Below are 20901 nucleotides of genomic sequence, written 5' to 3' on the forward strand. Positions count from 1 at the left end.
TCACTCATTCATAAAATTCATTTGAGATTGAGATTTCTATTTAAGGATTCTGTAGGCCATTTTTTTAATGGTTGCATAACAACTCACATGATCCAACTAAAGGGAGCATGATGCCAAAATAGGTTTCTTCGTTTGATGGCGATCCAACCCGTGCCTCTCAGACGCTTGCCAAATGTTACAATTTTGCCACAGCTGCTCCCGGTGCACGCTAATGAAGGTTGAGTGCCATTTTCCTACATGCGCTGCCAAGGGGATTTTCCAATCATTCAAATAAATACTCACCACCGCAAGGGCAGAAGGTTTTCATCCACCGAAAGGTGCATCTGATAGATAGATAGAGTTTACGTACGTTCCAACCTTACGGATCGGTCTCTCAATCACGCGATAGATGAAAACAAACATCCCGTCGCTTGATTGCGAAACTAGAATCTCCATTTCCTGTTCGGCCTCGGCGAAAAGGAACGATCCTATCGACCACCACATCAAAGCCAAGGAGGAAACCCCCCCCACCACCGGGTCCTCTTCATCGATTTAGACCACGGCATCGCCATCGGAAAATGCTGTATTTATCCAACCCATCCGCTCGTTGCAGTCTGGCACACCACAGGCTCAATATTTCTCGAATCTCGAACCCCAAAGCAGGCCATTTTACATCGTCGTCATCAGCATCAGCATCACCATCGGTCGTGACGCTGTTTGTGCTTCGGTTCCCGTCTGACTCGTCGAAGGATCTGGGGCCAAAAAACAGCCAAGATGTCGTGTCGCTGATTTGGAACAGAAATTGCAAAACTCACCTGGCTCGACTCGACCACTGTACAAACAGTAGTGCCCCTCAGTGGTGCCTCAGAGCTGTCATTCAAACCATTTCTCAATCAGACGGTAGAGGGGTTTGTGAATGAATCTGAATCTGTTTGTGGATCGTAGCCAAAACACGATCGTGGTCCGCTTTCTTGGCATCCACGCTCGCTAACCAGGTACAGAGAGCAACATTTTCACGGTGGAAAATTCCCATTCATAACCGGCTTTGCGTTGGCCTTGAGCTGGGTAGAAGGCGTTTCTTCCATCGGCTTGCGATTGAAATAATCTTCTGGAGATGCTAGAAGGCAACGAGGGGACATTATTTATTTCAGGAATTTCGATTTACCTAAAGGCGAAACCGCTTCTTGGAACTTATTTTTATCCTTCCACTCTGTGCCCGGTTAGAATGAAAACCGGAAAACGTCGCGTTACCATTAGGGAGTACCGGCTATAAATCGTGCGCGTTGTTCCGCCGGCCTGGATGCTGCTGTTGTGCTTCTTAATGTGACACATTCGTACCGGTTAAAGCATCTCACGGGCGCGATGACGGATGAAAAGCGAGATCCATCTCGGTTCGGACAGCAGCCCAGTCCGAGAGGAAGGTGGACTGATTTATGGCCGCTCTTTCGAGTGAGGAAGCTAAAGTGTAGCAAACGGACTGACGGATAACGCCTGGGATAGAGGTGGCCTGGGTGGTTCGATTCGGATCAGCTGACATCAGCATATGGTGTATGGTCTGTTACAAATAGATACCCATGCACGCTCGCACACGTCATCAGTGAAGGTCATAGGCCAGCGGAGGCCACGGCACGATCGGTAATGTATGCAACCGAACCCGAGCAACAACCCAGAAGACCCATTTGTCGGGTGACCTAGTGTGAAGGCTATCAGCACGACACCGAACGACGGTAATTGAATGGCGATGATCCGAGAACCGAGACCATGATGAGGATGATGATGATGATGATGGTGATGAGAAGGAGGATGATGTATGACTTACTTCCACTTTGGTTGACACGATTGATCGCTAGACCTAGACGTCTACCGTGAGCGAGGAGACATGGAATTCGTCCTAGACGTAAGGTCTGCTGCCGCCGAGATGCTACCATAAATTGTCTCGCCGCGTCTCTGGTCTCTGATGAGAGGTCTCATTTGGCAATTGATAAATGGACGACAATTACTGGAATAAGCATCTGGAATAGTATACCGCGATGCGAGAGAGAGAGCGAGAAGCCCAGAAGGACAGGCCTATGGTTAAAATATTGTTTTTCTGCCCAGGACACGAGCTAGGGCCGTTTGTTAAGGTGAGTCCATCCAAATTCCGTTAAAGCTCTTGACCACAAGTAAGTTCCAAAAATAGCGCTTTCGATGCCTCCATCGGCCATTGGCCATCGGCATCGGCGTCACGGAAGATGAAAGAAACCGCGGCCTCTCTGTCATCTCGCGGTCATCTCGCCTACATCGCCTAATGGTCGGCCGCTATCCCTTCCGCTGCTTCCGCCCCAGCTGACGGTCCGTGCGTTCCAGCCGTGGAACCCGATTTTCGGCCGATCATGTTGCGGGTTCGTTGATCTCCTTGTCAATCAACGTTCTGTTGCCCAACTTGGCTGTAAGGAAAGGTTAAGTGAAGTGTTAAGTGAAAATACTCTTCAATAATTAAAAATCCCAACCGCTACGGGATCGGAAAGGGAAGCAAAAAGGGGGGAAAGACCTGATCCGAGCCACATTAAGCAACTGGATGTGAAGACGTATTCGTTATCGTACCCGACGGTCCGTGAACGATTCGGACGGAATCTGCTTACTTTTCGCTGCTTACAGAGACCTTTTTTTTTGTTGGAGTTCTGCCAACGAGAGCGAACATCGCAAGACGCGTTTTATGCTTCGCTTAATCGGAACAACTTGGACACCATCCAAACGAAAAAAAAGTCATCTACCCAACCTGACCAGCACCGCTTCGTACACTAGATACAACGGGAAGAGCCATTTTTCAAATTCGTCGGTCCATTAAAATGATTGTTGTTATTGAGTGTGAAGAGGAACCGATTCCGATCCTCGTTCGTATGTTAATCAAGATAAGTCGGCTGTCGCCATTGTCTGTTCACGATTGGTAAAGAATCTATTACAATGAACATAACATAAAGTGTGCCATAAAAGTGCACCCCCGTTCAAGTGCCATTTACTTACATTAAGCCCATCGCATCGATCAGCATTAACATTGTGAGCCGCGCAGCATGCGATCTTCCACTGCGATCATAAATATATTGGGATACGCACCGGACTAGTCGCTTGTAGCGTTCCGTAACCAATGACCACATCGCAATGTGACCTTTCAACTCACAAAGAGATCGTGCGCCCGAAGGACACACCGGGGCACAATCGAACAACAGGAACTTGACGCACCCGATCTCGGACGTGTCTGCAATTGCGTTAATTACCGGACTGTCCCCCATCTGGGGTGATTCCAATCCGGAACTGAGATGGGCATGGACGTTGCGTGGCAACAACATCCCGTACGCGCAGCCGGTTACCGCTGTGTGGAGATGTGCCATAAATGTTAATATGAATACTGTCCAGCTGCAACTCAGGGGACTTGTCACGCCACAATGGCCCGCACCTCAGATGACGATTCCCGTAGTTAAAAGGAATGTTATGACAAGTGAATACGCACCGCACCATCGGTCAGGAGGCTGGTAGAGACAGGATGCAATATCATATCTCTTCTCCTTTTGCAGCATTTTAATCTCCGATCTTTCTGCCGCATTTTATTGCTTCATTTTCTTTGTCAGGATGCCCTTCCTGGGGTTTCGTAAAAGCTGCTGCTTCCTGGAACACACCCCTTTCACGATCACGCGCACGCACGCACGTCCCAGTGCTCGTGATGAATTAAATAAAAGCAATTCACAATCATCAACCATAGCCGGAGGGGGACCCCGGTCTCGCGCGTCTAGTCTAGGGGTTTTGTTTTTTAATTTGCAAACGATTGCCCGGGCTTCCCGAGAAGCCCAAGAAGTGTGGTCGCCGCGTGCTCACGCTTCGAAGATGGTCAATCAAATCAAAGCGCCCACCGAGCGCCGGGATGATCGTCTGCGTGCTGCCAGGCGTGGGGCATTGATTTATGCTCACCATTCAGCACGTTCATCACCGGGCCACCGGGAGGGGTGGGAATCGTGAGCCGGTCGGTGAGATGTCGGATCAGCAGCGGAGCAGCGGGTAATTATTTATGCTTATGGTGCGTTTCCTTAAAATCCGCTTGTCTCGCTAGAAAGCTAGCCCCGAGGCGGACGTGCGGATTGTGGCGTTGGGCCGCTGGGTTGAACAAACAAATTAATCATAACCGAGCGAGCGAGGTAAAATGGCAAAGAATGGGCTCCGGATGAGAAAGGGATTTTTAGGGTCCCCTCCTGGGAGAAATGGCTTGTGAATTCCCCCGTGGAGGGTCAGGTCGAGCCAGGTGACAGGGAAGGTGAGCGTCGACATGATTGCATGTTGAGCAGACGTTGTCGTTGAGGTTGCGAAAGTTGAATGCATCTCAGATCTGGTGCGCTGATGAAGTTCGGGCGTCGCTGCTAATGCTGCACCCAAAATGCACCAACACAACATTGACCTTGTTTGATGGAAGATGTTGTTAATTAGCTAAAGAAAGCACGCGAGGCCTTTGTCTCGAGATTAACGACCCAACAACCTTGCCTGTCAGCGATGTGAACTATGATGTACGCGCATCTCGAGATACTTGCTTTATCTTTAACTAATTCCATTCTTCCTTCTTTATTTTCTTTCCACAGATTTACTTGTGGCAGTAAATTAACAGGTAAGAGACAACCCAGCATCGACAGCATCACCATGGAGACAAATTGTAAACTATGGAAAGCTAATCGAAAAGAGCTAGAATGCCATGTCCCGGGAGTTATTAGTAATGCATAGCACTATCAACTGAAATGGCCCCCATAACGGACATGGCCGGCGGGGGGCGATTGATGAATTAGTAAACATCCTCTGATGAGTTGGAATGGAATCACCCCCGAGAGCCAACCATGGGATGTGTGATGTTGTGCCGGTTATAGTTTTGATGTACAAATCAACATAAACTTTCGCCCCTGCCCTAGCAGGCACCTCGCTCGTTTGCTGGTAATCATGTCGTCCATTTGTCAGTTCAATGTCACCCATCATCCCACTCCACCACGACGATGGCGTGTGTGTGGATCGTGCTCTAAAACACGGGGGGGAGGGATGAGCTACGAGCATAATGTTGTGACGATCATGTTGCTGGTGTTTTCCAACATATCAAAAACTACGTGACCTCCCCGCCACAAAACAACACCAAACACACACACGCACGCACGTATCCGGCCGCCCGAAAACACGGGATGTGTCAGTCACATCAGTGGTTGGCGTTGTTGGAGGTGACGATATAAACCGACCAGAGACCGGAGCAGCAGCAGCACGAACATGAAGAAAGCATGTCGAAAACACCGCGATGACCGCGGCGGACATGGTGCGACACGGTAATGTCCGCTCCGTTGCGTTGCGTTGCGCTGCGCTGCGATCGCAAACATTATGCTTTCCCATTTATCATGATTCCGATCCGTTGTCCGAGGTGTGTGTTCTGGTCATGGGGACTTTTGGCGAGCTAACCGCCCAATGAAAGCACCTGGGGAAGCATCATGATCACCGGAGGGGCCGCCGTCTCGGTGTAGGTTTAGGCGTGTATCCAGGAGGGAATTCTCATTCATTTGCTCACATACTGCTGCGTTTCGGTCGCGGTAATGTTGGTTGTTTATTATTTTAACTCCCTGTCTCGTATCTGTAGCTAACACTCCATATGCCTTGCCCATCTGTGAAGACAACCTCGGGACGTTGCTTTAATAATCTTTCACTTCGGCCTCGTCATGTTTCTGGTGAAACAACTTCAAAACTCGAGGGTCCGAGGCGAGAAAATTCCTATTATTATGAAATTCGTTCTCGTGCCCGAGAAGAAGAGCTAAGAGGAAAGTTGAGGATCTCTTGTGACGATCTGCTTCCTCCAAGAATCGGACGTTCGATCAAACCGTGCTGACCACCGTTCGGTCATGCTTCTCGAGACAAATGGACCCTTGCGCGTGCTGTCCAATGCAGCTTCTTCTACGAAGCAACAGTAGAAGCAAAAATAACCATCGATTATCATCACTCTCTTCGTTGGGATCATGGTCAGAGACCGAAAATAAAGCACTAACAACTGTCATTAGCTTAAGTTACCCCAACGAACAACTGGTACCGAGCCGTATATAATGGCGAACGATTATGATGCGCAAAGCGGTGGCGGCGACGACGGCGACGACGACGATCGTGATGCAGATTAAAGTCCGAAAATTTTCATTATCTGCCTGATTTTCCATGGCATTTTCACAACGGCGCCTTGCACGGTGCTCCACGTACGTTCGTTCGCGCCATAAGTGGTGATCGTGTTGATGATGGTCTGATGGTGGTGGTGGTCATCGGTGGTCATACCACAAAATTTCATTTTACGATCAAGCGGACCGCATCGGTTTGGGTAGTTAAAGTTAATGATCCCATTTATGCTGCGTGACCGATAAGATTAATCAAAAATTGTTCCCCTGCCCGCCCATCCGATAGAGTGTCCAGTATGTTCTTCTTTCTTTGTAACTCCAGACATACAAATGGGATGTAAGAGGTTTTGGCCAAAACGAAGACAATCAGAAGGATGAATCCTCGGAGTAACCGTCGGCGTATGTGAGTCAAGGTTTCGATACAAGCTTGCAATAGAAGCACGTGATACGCTGTCGGACGGAGCATCAATCCAACGCATTCGGGCACCCCGTTATTGACGAATCAAATCACGTATCACGATTCCAAACTGAGGTTTTCAAACCGCATACCGCTGCCACAGCACTACTCAGAAGTCAAACGATCCAACAGAAAAGGGTTACATTCCGGCTACACGACTCTTCCTCACCTTTTACCATGGGTTTTTTTTTTAATTCCATCATTTCGAAATGTCTTTCTAGCCACAGAAAGACACAACAGTTAAGCCACTTGCTAGTGGTGCTCCTGCTGCACTTCGGTGATAACGAACTGACTCACCACACCACGCGGTGTGCGGTGACGGTGGAGTGTTGGATTTCGTTTTGTACGAAGCATCACGTACGGAAGCAACATTCTCGAAATTAGTGTCCGCTCACGGTAAAGGTCACACGGTGCACACACGGTGGAAACACGGTGGAAACCGCCGAAGGTCTAACCTCCCCGAAAACATTGACCGCAGACCACGTAGCACGTCATAGATGCAGAGACTCAGCCAGAGCCATATACCTATCATAGCCTTGCGCTTGAACGTGCGTTTTCAATGGCAAGTTCAAAGAGCGTCTAGCGAGCATCAGAGGCTTGAGAAAGAGAGTGAAGGCAGAAAATGGGGGGAAGCGCCTCAAAGACACTATGGCCCCAAAATGGCTCATTGAGAAGACGGGGTTTTGGAGTCTGGTGGCATACAGGTTCAGAGCAAGGCGATTGTCGTTTGTTGACCTACCGGCCGGCCAAGTCAACCCTTCTTTGGTTGCGAATTGGATAAAGTGAGAAGATAGAAGACGTACGCCCACCGTAGTGCAGTTGTCTGTGGCCTTGTTTGCGGTGGAGGAGAAGCATTCCAGAGCACTGGCCTCTCGCCGGTATGGCTATAGGTGGTTGAGTATCAAATTTCCAAACACACCAAACGGCTTTTGGTCGGTCCAGTTCCAGATTAAACCGTGGTTCCAGCAGCGATGAGCGCAACAGGCGTGCTGAGGTTTTTTTTACTGGGCTTACTAAGACCACAGAAGTTGTCATAAATTCATGCCACAAAATTCGTCGTATCCAGTAGGTGATGTATGGATGGAGTTGCCTTACATTCAATCTGATAAAGGTGCGCTATCTGCATCTGCTGGCCATCATGCGAACCGCTAATTAATCCGTTTCGCGTGTAATTACCAAGAATATTCATTAAGAAGGCTCTCCCCGGAAAAGTGCACGCTGTAATACACTTTGATCGACGATTGTAGCGTGTGCATTTGGAGTGCATTTTCGTCTTAATTAGTATGATCAGTGAGTTGGATCCAGAATGTCCCAGCAGATTGAACCGTCAATATCGTCTGGGAAGCACAGATAGAAGGAATAAAGTTGTTGCCGGTACTTAAAATATCGCGAACCAACTGATGATTCCTCATAGCGATTCCACTATTAGCGATGGTGGACCGCTCATTTTACAACTTCATAAGACGACGCTCTCTTCGAATTTCTCTTCCTTCTGCTCCAGAGAAGAAGAACATTGTTGCCAGATGAATTGGAGTGGCTTCAGCGCTATGCTTGCTAATTAATGTGTACGCTTCAAGATGCTAGCTAATGATAGACTGCGTCGGATTGTCTCGTCGGCTGGTTGGCTGGCTGGCTGGCTGGCTGGTCGAGTTCATCAGTTCGGTTGCATCATTGTCTGGCATCGATGGTGGGTTCTGTAATGTCCGGTTACCCATTAGGGGCTCGCACCGTACCGTGAAAAGTCGTAACCGAGTGATTGCTCTTAGCAGATCATTAGCAGCGGCAATACCAAAGCGCTGCATCGGCGGTGCCGTAACAAATCGATGCGACTTCATCGTCCCTCCGTGGCTCCGTTCTTTCGCCCATTTTCTCAGCGTTCTTGCCGTCTGCTCGACGTGTCGGTAATGCACCAATTCATTCGTCACCACGTCAGCCAGTGGGCTGTTTGGGGGAAATGCGAATGTTTAGAACATAAGTCCACGCCACGCGTCATTCCAATCGATGATGAAATCGCAAAGAATTTAAAGTGAACCCCCTGCTTCGGCGTTCCCTGGCCCCTTTGCAGTCGCTGGATCGAAAACATTGGTCATAAATTTGGCTGGCCTCTCGCAATCTAAATCAATAAAACACTTTATTCGTCCCTCCCGTTCGGGGCCACCCGCACTCACTCGACGCATGAACATAACAACATAAATATCGCCACCGCCGACCACCCCAATGCTGATTTGTGATGGTTTTCGGTGGTCAATCGGTTTTGGTGACGGTCACCACTTCACTTTACCACCAACCCACCAACAAGGCGTCAAAAGGCGATTTGCCATTCCGTGCGATCATTCCGTGGCCAGCAACGTGTTTTTTTTTCTCCTTTCGTTCGTTCTCGCCAAGTTTCCAAGCCGGTGTGGTTGTGGCGATCTCGGGCATTCTCAACAGTAGCAGCAACAACAACCATCTGCAGTCCATTAGACGAACCATTTAAGACGAGTATGTTGTTCTATTCAGTGGACGCATTAGCTTCGCTCGTGGTCATGATGATGGTAGTGGTGGTAGTGGCGATGTGGCCACAGGGCGCACGATCGCCCCTCCTCGAGAACCGCTCGAGATCATGCTCGAGAATGTAAATCAGAGTTGATGTCGGGGAGTTATGCAATCGCAAAATCATTTCCCGTCTCGCATGTCCACACCCAAGCCGTAACACGACGCAGCATAACGGAGCCTCCCTACCCGCCGTAGTCCCCCCATTGCGATGCTGAATGTGTGAAGCACGTGTCGATTCAGCGAGGCAATAAAACAACTTACGGGAAGGAAGCTGCATAACGAGAGCTGGTTATAGTACGGGCTGTGCCTGCCTCGATGGACTCGATTCCATTCGTCCCTATTGTTCACTGGCACTGGCACACTGGCACGACGTGTGTGTGGCCGTTGGTTTGGAGTGTTAAACTCCGTCCAGACGAGCAACAAAGTTATCGCGATAACTTTTGCTCAATTTGAGCAAAAGTTATCGCGATAACTTTCTCGCCCTACTGTTTACATACGATTTGACAGCTCCTAAGGGGGTTTTCACTCGTTCTCGCTTGCTCGCTGTCTACACGTGCATTCCAGTTATCGCGATAACTTCTCGCCGGATTTGTATGGGATGACGTTTAATTTAGAAGTTCTCGTCGAGAAATTCTCCAACATTCGTCATCGTCTGGACGGAGTTTTATAATCGAATCGAACGAAGCAAATTGTTTGATACTCAACCGGAACCAGATGGTGGTGCAGACGTGCGGTTTTACAGTCCGGCCCCTGTTTGTTTTTGAGGAGCAGAAGAGCTGCTGCCTCTTGCCGTTATTGGGTATTGAAATGTGCGACATGTGTGACGTCACCACAGCTTCGACTTTACTTGATTTACTTCATCAATCAGCGAAGCAAATTGAATGACGGTCGGCAAACCATACTGTTGATCGGTCGAACGTGGCAGCTACCGAAAACTGACCCTAACCAGTACGCGCTGGACGCCACAGGATCCATCCACTTCGTTTTTCATGGCCGACCGACGGGGTCGTAAGCTATGATAAGCCAGCCATTTCGACGCCATTGCTTCGATTGCAAAAGGGAAAACAATCTCCACACCACGTTGCGAGTATGCCGTGCCGGGGGAGGGGGCTGCTTACTCATCAACGCTACGGCTCCTCTTATGCACTGTAAATCCCACATAAACCCCGTCTGCCGATGGATAGTGTCGGGAGTGCGATGTAAATTCGCGAACCAACTCGGCATCACTTATGACGAGCGACAATGATGATGCTGATGATGATGATGATGAGGGCGAGCTGGCCAAGCTAATGCGCTTAATGCCCTCAATCAAATCAAATCGTTATCACCGACGCTAGTCAGTTGTCAGTACGCTGTTCCTTCCGTCCTGCTGCCCGCCTGGGAGGTCCAACTAACGTACTAAACGGGTTAGGGAGGTCCAAAGACGGACCGGTCGGGTGTGCGTGTCTGGCCACACGAGTCCCGCGCCAGCCATCGAAGCGTCGCGCTACTAGCGTTGAATCCAAATATAATCCTCCTGTTTCTCTTCGGCCCAGACTTTGGTCGGATTGTTGTTGTGATTGGATCAAGGGTGTGCGGCCTGCATCCGTACGTTGTTGCCTATTAATATCTTCATGCGAATCACCTCATCACCCAGCAAGGCTACTGGAATGGAATTTATTGGAAAAACCAACCAACACCCTTCTCTACGGGCGTCCACTCCAAATCGCCGTGGCCCCCACTGTTGCAGAAGGTTGATGCAGTCGGACGTGCAGTTGTTGTGCGTGCAGGGTTTTATGGTTTTGCACCAAGGGGTTAACAGAGGACTACCAACTAGTGGACGAACCCAATCGATGGAATCACACATACACATTCATTCGGCACATTCAATGGCAATTGGGAGGGGGCTGGTCAGCATTGGAATTGGTGGCATGCGTACCGTGCGTGCAGCACTGAATACATGTAGTGTTTTGCAAGGTTTTTCGTTAATTTTAATCCTTCTCTCTCTCTCTCTTTCCACGTCTGCTCCATTCGTTCTGCATGTTGGTGGACGAAAAATAATACTTTAGCACGAGCCGCAATGCTGTACAGAGGTTGGATCAATGCAGTAATCTTGGACTGTCTGGTCCGGTCTGGCCGTACAATGCAGACAGACGTAACACGACTACAGTGTACATTGACCTCGTGGTGTAAGAGAGGAGTTGAACAATTTTGTTAATTTAGTTTAAAGGGCTTAGCAGATAGCTAATTAATCCCGTGAGCAAAACTACGATAAGAGTATCTGTAATTTGGAATAGCCAAACTATTATTCTGTTACAAAGTTTGAGTGAAACAACATTTTACGATCAAATTTTTAAATTGTTTGAAACGTTCTGCTTGTAGTCTCTCTCAGTGTATGCAAAAGGACCAAAAGGCTGCGAAGCCCTCGAGCTCCACCAACTCCATAAACAATGTTTATCTTACGCTTCCCGGCTGGCCTGCCCTGGGCTAGTGAGACACATTAAAATCGAATCCTTGCAAAACATTCCCGAGGCTCGCGTGCATGACGAGACAGGAGGAAGGCGGAGATCAGCATCTCCCACCGAAAATCAAAACATACTCCACGAGCGAACGAACGTTTCGCGGTTCGCGAATGTGGATCCTCGCAAACACAAACAATGCTGCTGGCGGCGAATACATTACAAACCACCGCTCCACCATCGCGGTCTCGTGTCGGAAACCTGAGTTAAGCCCGCTCGCTTTCGAGAGCGGGACGGACACGGACTCATTTTCACCTCCTGTTTTGCACGCAAAGAATAATACTGCCCAGCAGCAGCAACAGCAGCAGCAGCCGCACTTTGGTTGCGTTGCCTTTAGCATACGATTAACATAAATGTTTTCGCAAACCACCAAACCCCGGAGCCCAGCACAGCCCGTTCCCTCGATGCAGGCGGCTCTTTTTGTTTTTTGGATCAACCGAGGTACACCTTAGCGCGCGAGCCCCCGGTGCCCGGCCACTGCTGACATCCTTTTTTTCCAATCTTTTCGCGGAGCGGATTTCACGTGGAGAAAACAATCGGCCTCGGGGACCTGTTGTACGGGGTTTATGATTATGGTGGCCCGTGTCAACCTTGGTTGCTGGTCAATGGCATGGCACCCGAAACATATGCGGTTTGCGGATTTTCTGCCGGGTTTTTTTCCGGAAACTGCTCGAGTTATTAGAACACGCAGTAACAGTAGCGTGAATCCATCCATGTTGGCCTATCGATCGGCACACGGGGCCGCAAAAGTGGCGCAATGTGGCAGCAATGGCGCACGGGACGGGACATATATCGCGAGAGAATAGCTTTAGCAGATGCGGACCACGGAGCCACGGTCAACGACGGCTCGGACGTTCGTGGCGTCGCGAAATGGCACACATAAATAAGCACCGAGGACCGAATCGAAGATGACATGAAAGCGAATTATTCAGCCACCGATGCGTGGTTACGTGATTGGCGTGATTTTCACGTAAAGCGTAGTAGGCCTCTATTGTCGTAGACCCACGGCGGACTTTTCTGATTATTCTGATGGTACATTCAGGTTGAGAACGCAAAACCTACTTCTCTTATGAAATCTCCCCCCCATTCGCCCACATTTGGCAGTCGGTTCAGGTAATGCGGTCAATCGGAATGTATTGGTATGGATATGATCGTCCAAAAGGCTGCGTGTGCTGGTATGCTATAACATCCAGGGGCCGAGTGAGTGGATTCTGGAACGCATGCTTTCTTCTGCGCAGCAGCATTCGAGTAGTGCTGAAGTGCTAAGACACTTTAGATCCTTCGAAAAAATGATTAATTGATCGGCACTACTATTGCTTACATCATCCTCGTTGCAACAAAGACATCAACTTTTATGATGCTAGCAAGGGCCATAAAAATTATGCCAAATCTCACAGCTTAAGGTCGTCTAAATCATCTCCCAAATTTTATGGCTGAATTGTTGTCTTGCAGCCCGAAAAACATATGTAACAATAGTGTAACAAAGGAACAGAACTGCTTTGCACTGTTTCTGCCCCTGGCGTGCGGCCTCATAAAATCCACTTTGAGACAATAAAAAAACCGACAAAAAAAACACATCGGACATCGGTTGCGGCCTATCGCTACTGCGGTCGACTGAGGCTAATAATGTGAACTCTAGGCCTAGGCACTGTGTGTGTTGGTTGATGGGGTAGCCCCATAAATAGGAACACTTAAGATAGCCAGAGCGGAGCGGCAACGGCTACACACTACACTACTACCCACTAACCTTCTGACCCAGTTTCCTTGGGCCGGGCACATCGCCAACATCTTCCGGGGGAGGAATCCAATCCTCCAGATCACCGATCACGGATAGGCGAAGAATGGAAAATTCCACTCTTCTGACTCATGGGCAGCGCTTTGCGCTTATAGATAGAGGTTAAACGCTTCGAAGTCTAAGTTTTAGAACATACCCTCACTCGTGTCGATTGCCCGGACTTTTGAACCGCATTCTGTTTTGTGCGATCCTTGGCCCAGACCGTGGCTCGATCCCGCTCCACTCCACGCCTAACCACGCCTGAACGTTGACCTCGCATATTTCAGCGTCTCTACGTCGACGTGCCGGTCGGTCCAGTGCGCCGTAACAAAACGGCGAATTCCACGTGGACTGCCCGAAATAGCTCTGGCTCTGGCTCGGCACCTTTCCTTCACCTGCTGACGGGAATTTCCTCGAGGCGCTAACGCCGATGTCGTAAGGTTGTTGTACCTTGTGCCGGTTTATTATTGAACATAAAAACACACTTAAACATGACATGAGGCGCGGGGTGGTACGATCGTAGATTGTCACACAATTAGAGGATGGACGTCGTTCTGGTTACTCGGCGTAATACTCGATACTCCCTCTGGAATGAGCTCTGGTGATAGTCGGTCCTTGGACCGATAAGCCGTCCGAAGAGTCTAGACTGCGTGGAGCTCTCGAGAATGATGGACAACAATGCTCAAACGGGGATTTGAGGGGGCCCTCAACACGTGACACCCATCCCGATCGTTGACCAGCCGTTGCCCATCATTCGACTCATTTGTCTTGCGGTGCGGTGCGGTCGGTCGTCTTGTGTGTTGTTTGTTTGATGACAACTCCCGCTGCTACCAGCCACACCGCCCACCCGCTCTGTTCCCCGTGATAAGCCTCATTAGTGTGGACCGTTCCATTCTTGGGCCCACGCTCAGAAAGTCATTATTATAACATCTATATCTTCTTGGCTTCTCGAAAGCGCTAATGATCTCTGGCTTACTCGCTGTAGTCGTAGCCGGAGGTAGTCGAACTTTCTAGCAAACCAGAGACGCCGGGGACGGGTGTGTATCGGAGAGCTGTGGTCACTGACAAAGTTCAATTCCGGTCAACGATTTCTCGCGAAACTGGCGCTTTGGTAGCTCAAGAATGGAGAAAACCGTATTCTAACGCCGCTACTGCTGCTGGATCCGGTGGACTGTAAAACCATTGGCCTTCTTTTGGCTTGTTAAAAGCAAAATGAGTTCCATGTGGTAAAACAGTCAACCGCCTCAAACGAACAGCTAGCATGAGAATTGAGTCATAAAACCGACTCCGGTCGCTTCTTCACCTAGGTTTCGCGTCAAGTCATGAAATCGTGCTGTCATTAGGGAGGGAAGCTAATAATAAAATAAAAACTCCCCAAGGTTAATAGTGCTGCAAACGATTGCCTGGTGCTTGACTCGGATGGTTAATTGATTTACAGGCTGCTCGCTAGAATTTGTCGCACTCTAACCTCGGCTCAGCTGTTCCGTCGAGGCGGCATGAGATAGCATTACGATGGTGAAGTGTGGATGTTGCAAAAATTCATTTACTCTCCCTCGATGACGACGACGGCGATGCTGACACTCAAGCATTTGATTGATGATCAATTAGTTAGTCAGGTGGATGTAGGCTTTGAAGAACGGGCCTCACCGGGATCGTCTCGCAGCGAGAAGAAGATGCAAACGCACTCCTCGAACAAAGAGCTGCCAGCTAGCTTGGCGCGAAAGATCGAAGTTCGAACGGCGCAGTTCGCAGCTTTGTCATTTCGTAACGAGGATTATTCTCTTCTTGAATGCCAGAGTCTGTAGCGAAGGATTCCAACCCAACGGATGCCCCATGTTTGTGTTTCAAATCAATGCTGTCTTCTTGGAAAGAGGTGCGTTGAGCATAATCGAATTATCTTGGATGCTTTTGGAAACTTATTTTCTTTTCTAATCCTCCACCTAATTATTCTCCGGCAACAGCAGCACGATTTGCGTCTCGCGAAGGACACGAAATTGAAAAAAAAAGGATTAGAAAGTTTCTCTGAAAAATGCTGTTGCACCACGAGGCAAATCACTTGTCCGGGGCGTCCTAATAATGAGCTAGCATAATGCTTTGTTTGGGATATTCCTGGAAGCAGCAGCAGATAATGAAAACACTGCCTCAACACCCTGTTAGCATCGCTGCATACCTTTCTTCTCATCGGTTCTACCACCGGGTCCCGGTACGTGACTTTCTAAATCTGCAACAAACTTCAGACCTCAGGAAGCAAAACATAAATCCCGGCTCCTGTGGTACCTTACGGGCTTCATCGGTTCCTTTCTTAGCTCTGGAACCATTTTAAACGATGCCATGCATTTTTTATGGTCCTCTTCCTTTGCCACAATCCCGATCACCTTTGCAGGACCTAACCGTGACCGATCGGGCACGAGAGATCGTTTATCCAATTATGGGCAGCGTTTTTGTAGCAGAGTGAGGTAGCCGCGTAGGACCCCTTTCGAGAACCCTTCTGCGAGCAGGTTGCACATCTACCAGGGGTCACTCTTTTGTGCAACGTGCGTGCCCGTTCTCGCTGCGTCACGCAGAAGGGCTGAGGGAAATCGCAATTGAAGGTCTCTGCAAAGCCCGAAAAGGGACGCACAACGCGGAGAATTGCGAAAGCAGAAGCAACGCAGGCATCCGAAGTGCTGAAAATTGTTGTTCTGGTCGCCGAGAAGAAGGACTCGGTTTAAGAAGGAAATGTGGCCATAGAAGCATGACGCAACAGAATAGAAGCGAGAGGGACCTGTGGTCCAAGCCTTTCTTCTTCTTTCGGGCCTTACCATCCGGCGAGCCGAGAAAGTAGAAAGTTTCGGACCCTTATCCGCTGTGTGTGTGTGCTGTCTGCTGTGTGTTAGTTTTACTTTTCTGCAACTCTTGCGCCCACCACCTTACGCCTAACCCGCATTCTTGAGCGTCTGAGTGTCCTGGAGTTTGATTGTTGGATGTGCCTTACACATCCTGTGCTGCAGCCACATCCGGGCGTACGAACCCTTGGAAAGGGTTTTTCATGGTTCCAGAAAAAAAGCCCAAAAGTTTGGTCCTGCCGAACGGGATAAATACAACCAAGCGGTCCGTACCGGTGACCAGTTGTCCATACGCCGTAGTCCTGTGAACAGGTCTGGAGATTCGATCTGCTCCGAGAAACAATTCATCTCTGGTCGAGTGAAGACCAAGTGACCGAGTCCGAGTGTTTGTGTGCCAGCATCAAACGGTGGTACAGTTCAGATACATAAAGAATTAGCCTCCAGGGATCAACTAGTCCAACCCAAGCCAGCCCCCCCGAATCCGGCTCGTGCTAGGGTAAGCCAAGTGTCTGTGCCTGTGTGTGTGTGCATGGTGATGATATCAGCGAATTGCGAACGCTCCACGTGTGTTAACGATCTCTGGGCACGTTTATCACGTTTTGTCGATTTTATGGTCGTTCGATTCGATTAGTTCCGAGGATGCGTTACGTGCGGTTCTAAGTTCGGAGATGATGGAATAGTCACGTAAACCTAACGGCGAAACAACTTTCTGGTTCCGGTGAAGCTAACAAGCGTGCTTTTGATTTATGTTGTCAACTTAGTCGATTAACAACCGAAATCAATTAGGTTCATATGCCTTAACGGTTGATTTGGCATAATTGAAAAGTTTGCCAATGTTTTGAATCACTTTTCGAGAGGATGCGATCAGTTCCCTGATGCAACCAAGGTCAAGTTTCTCGTTAAACTTTCTCTTTCGCTTCAACCGCCCAATCCCGTATATGGGTCGAAATACCTCCCATGGAGGTCAGTTGTCGTGTTTTTTTCGGGTTTTTGTTGTTGATGTCTTCCACTGTTGTTGCTGTCCGTACAGTTAATCAAAATGAAAGGATCGAAAAGGGCTACCTCTGCTTCTGCTGCAAGTGTGCCTTAGACTCCTACAACCTTCTCGATAAGCTCCGTAGATATGCGTCAACGCATATCCGCAAAGGTCAAGTTATGCGACGTGACACGCAACCGGTCCGCTGTCACCTACAATATGAAGATCCCAATTCCAGTTCTCAGCATTTCTCTCCAGATAAATGGTCGATTTCATTTTTCGTCGCGTGTCAGCACGGATTAAACAACGGGCCTGTCGTCGTCGGTGAAGGGATGGATCCATCCACGCCAAAGAATCGCATTTCGTCTTTCGTCGGACCCGGTACCGAGCAAACGAAAAGCCAAAATCGGTGCCGATTGGTCCGCCGGGGGTGTGTGGGTATAGATTGCACAACCAGATTGCCATCGGTTTGCGGATGCGATCCGCGTTCAGCACACCGTCATCAACACTATCACGCAACGCCGTCCCGTCCGGTGGGGCGGGAGTGAATGATTGAAATTGCACTCCATCGCGTGACAGCGAAATAAACGCTCAAACCGAATGTCCGCAAATCGTGCTGGTGACATTAATGTACACTGACGTGCAGCTGTTGTTGTTGGCAAATTGATTTACAACGTCTTTGCATGGCCTGCTAAAGTTTACGATACGAAGCTGATGAGTGACCTCTTGCCCGTTCAATCAGTGGACGACTTAAGTAGTGGCGTCACTTGATAGCTAAGAAGTAACTGAGAAATTTGGAGCCACATGAATCCCACCAGAGGCTATGCTTGGATAATTTCACTTGCGTGATAAATTGTGAACCATATATCTAACCTAACCTGTTGGTCTTAAGAATGTCCGTAACCTAATTTCTCCCAGACAACATCAAGCATGGAAAGTGGTGATCCCCAAAAACTTTCATCTACACTTTTCCCTTCGAATGAACGAAAATCTCTTGGCTGGAGGCCCTTAAAGCTCCTAAACGAGGGTCTCAAACCACGACGGGGGGCAACTAATAATGCTGGCCCTAAAAAATACCGCCCGAAACACTAGAATGAAAAATGTCTTTTGTCAACCTCAGATCCACAAAGATTACAAGGCATGAACACTAGCGGGCAAGCGACCGGTTTTCTGCTGTTCCAAGCAACCGCGAACCCTCTAGCTTCATTCGAAAATGCGCCAATAGTTCTAATGCGCAGGCCACGTTGGATCCGCTGGAAACCTTAATGGGTCTGGGACTGTCGGTCTGGTGGCCTCGTTTAAAATTTATTTTATTAAATCAACATTCGCTCATCGCACACTTTGCGATCGCGATCGAGCGTTCCTGGGCGTGCTCTCTGCTCCAGATGCCAACTCAATCAAGTGTTTCTCTTTTAAGCACACCGACAGTGTCGCTGCTGCGGATAGTCGTCTGGCCTTTTCTGCAAGTGAAACCAGATGTTTGTGGCCTTTCGCGCGTTCGTACGGATAATTTGCATCGCCGGATCATATATTGATTCGAGTGCGGTTCGATAGCGTTCCCCGAGAACGCTTTTTTTTGCCAAATGAATTTGAAATTCAAGCACCGTTGCACATGCACATGCCCAGTGTCCTTCGAGTCGGGGCGAATGCACACGTAAATGATGCGCCCGGCGATAACACGGCCCGTACCGTGCGTTCGTGTACCAGTCAAGCACCACCGGTCATCCTCGACATGGCATAGCTTATCGGTAGTGTAGTGTCGTCATCGTCCCTGGCACTAGAGATCATATTAATGAGCCAGCTCGTGTCCTCAAACATCATTAGCTTGAGCAAACAGTCGGGGGTTCCCAGTTGCAAGTATCCCTCAGCACTGACCTCAGTTGGTTTGAAAATTGTTCGTTCGGTTTTTTTAAAATATTTTTGCGACCCCCGTATCCCGGAGGTCGTCGAAACGCGTCGCCTCCCAAGGACCTCGGATTCGTTTAATTTCATTCGGCAATTTCCATCGGCAACACACATCCGCACCACCGTTGGAGCATGATGTCCGGGGCGAACATTCAAAACGTTTTACCATAAAATGCCACTCGAGTGGCGCGCCGCGACCGAGCATTATGGTGACCCTGAGCGCCAAGCGCTGCACGATTACAATTCGCATCGTCTTCACAAGTAGCAACCCCGCTCTTCAAAACGGGCCACAATTGGCAAGCTTAACACAGACAGATTAACCACTCGAGGTGCTGCCAGCACCAAACCGTCTTCAGAGATCAAGATGTTGCCACGGTTGCGGTTTTTTTTTTGTTTTTTGCGCAGCTCACTCAGAGTGTGACCAGATGGACCTCTGCACTGCGCATCGGCCGATCGGTTCCGATGTGGAACCGATCGATTGCTGGGTGCCTCAAGTGCTTTCCCATGAACATTTTATGACCGCAGCCAGTCAATCTCGCAATCACCATTCCAATGCCTGCCAATAAATCGGAATCCTCATCGTTCCTATCTTAATCAATTCTGAACGATTGGAATGGAATCCTGACATTTAAAAACTTTTCAAGCATCGCAATCGTTCAACCGGTGCGACCCCACAGTGTTATGTCCCAAATAATTGGGATGGCAAGGCGAAGAGAGACAAAGCATTTGCAAATAAGGGTACTCCCTTAGGCGATTCCCCCCAAAAGGCATATTCCCAGCTGGCGAACTTTCTACAGAACGTGGCGATCTATCGCACAGCGATCTTCAAAGACGAAAGCCCGCCACGCTCGAGGCTCGAGAAGAAAGTAAAGAAAGCGAAATCTTTGGGAAGATGACCACTGGCCGCCACTCGCTAGCTCGCTCTCTCTTTCTCGCTCTCTCTCTGTCTGTTTGAGATTTTTTCGCGATTCGCTGAAAGTAAAGATGATTTATTGCTAAACCTGTCCGAAACCACACCGTACTCACACACGCCCTAGGGACCACTGGCGAGTGCGCTGGCCTCTAGGGACACCAGGGACTACTTCCATCGATCTTCGTCTTCACTCGCAAGGCTTCACATTAGAAGTGCCTCTTCAAGCGACCGAGCGACCAACGGACCGACGGTCTAACCGCTAGGCAGGCAAACGAAATCGAATGTGACTAGGCCGGATTGACCGGGACCTGGACCTGAAAAACCGAACGCTGGATAACCGATCACTCCCCCGGGGGGGAGGAGAACCGGGAACGGAAACTTACACTTTCTGACCCACAAACATCTTCTCGCGGGGGGGTCGCTCTCTCTCTCTCTTTCTCTCGCACTCTATTCCTGACTGGCATGATGGGCTGCGTAACAGCATGGGAGTGCCTTGGAGCAGGTTCAGCTGCTATACGCACGCTGACCACACATCACACTGGTCAGACCGCTTTTCCTCGCCTAGGATCGCCCAACCCAGGAAAGAACACTTTCGCGAACTTCAAACTTCGAACGCCCTGGAGCTCTAACGTTTGGCTTGATCGTTGCAGACCGACCAAACGGAGTTGCCTTTTTGAAGGAAATCGTTAAAATATTTCGTTGGGAAAGAAGAAATTTGAATTAAAAAACCCTAGCATGGGAAACACTGTTTGTAAAGTGAAAAGTGGTTCCACCGAGGCATCTCTGGAGGTTTATGTGGGTTTAGAAATCGATCACACGCACGCAAAAGTGTCCCCTTTGGGCGGTGGATCTGCCTGGCAAACAGCCTACTCATTGCTATGCATGCGGCAGTCACA

At 49.2% G+C, this 20901-nt stretch overlaps 1 protein-coding gene across 2 annotated transcripts in view; it reads left to right on the plus strand.

The window, feature by feature from the left end:
* LOC125955237 (uncharacterized) overlaps positions 1–20901 on the plus strand; it is a 66449-nt gene that overhangs the window by 39635 nt on the left and 5913 nt on the right. For both annotated transcript variants that reach the window (XM_049686248.1, XM_049686249.1), the window contains one exon: positions 4581–4606. In XM_049686248.1, coding sequence (XP_049542205.1) covers positions 4581–4606 — 26 coding nt within the window. The remainder of the gene's footprint in view (positions 1–4580; positions 4607–20901) is intronic.

This window comes from Anopheles darlingi, chromosome 3 (genome assembly GCF_943734745.1).
Source record: "Anopheles darlingi chromosome 3, idAnoDarlMG_H_01, whole genome shotgun sequence".
NCBI classification, from domain to species: domain Eukaryota; kingdom Metazoa; phylum Arthropoda; class Insecta; order Diptera; family Culicidae; genus Anopheles; species Anopheles darlingi.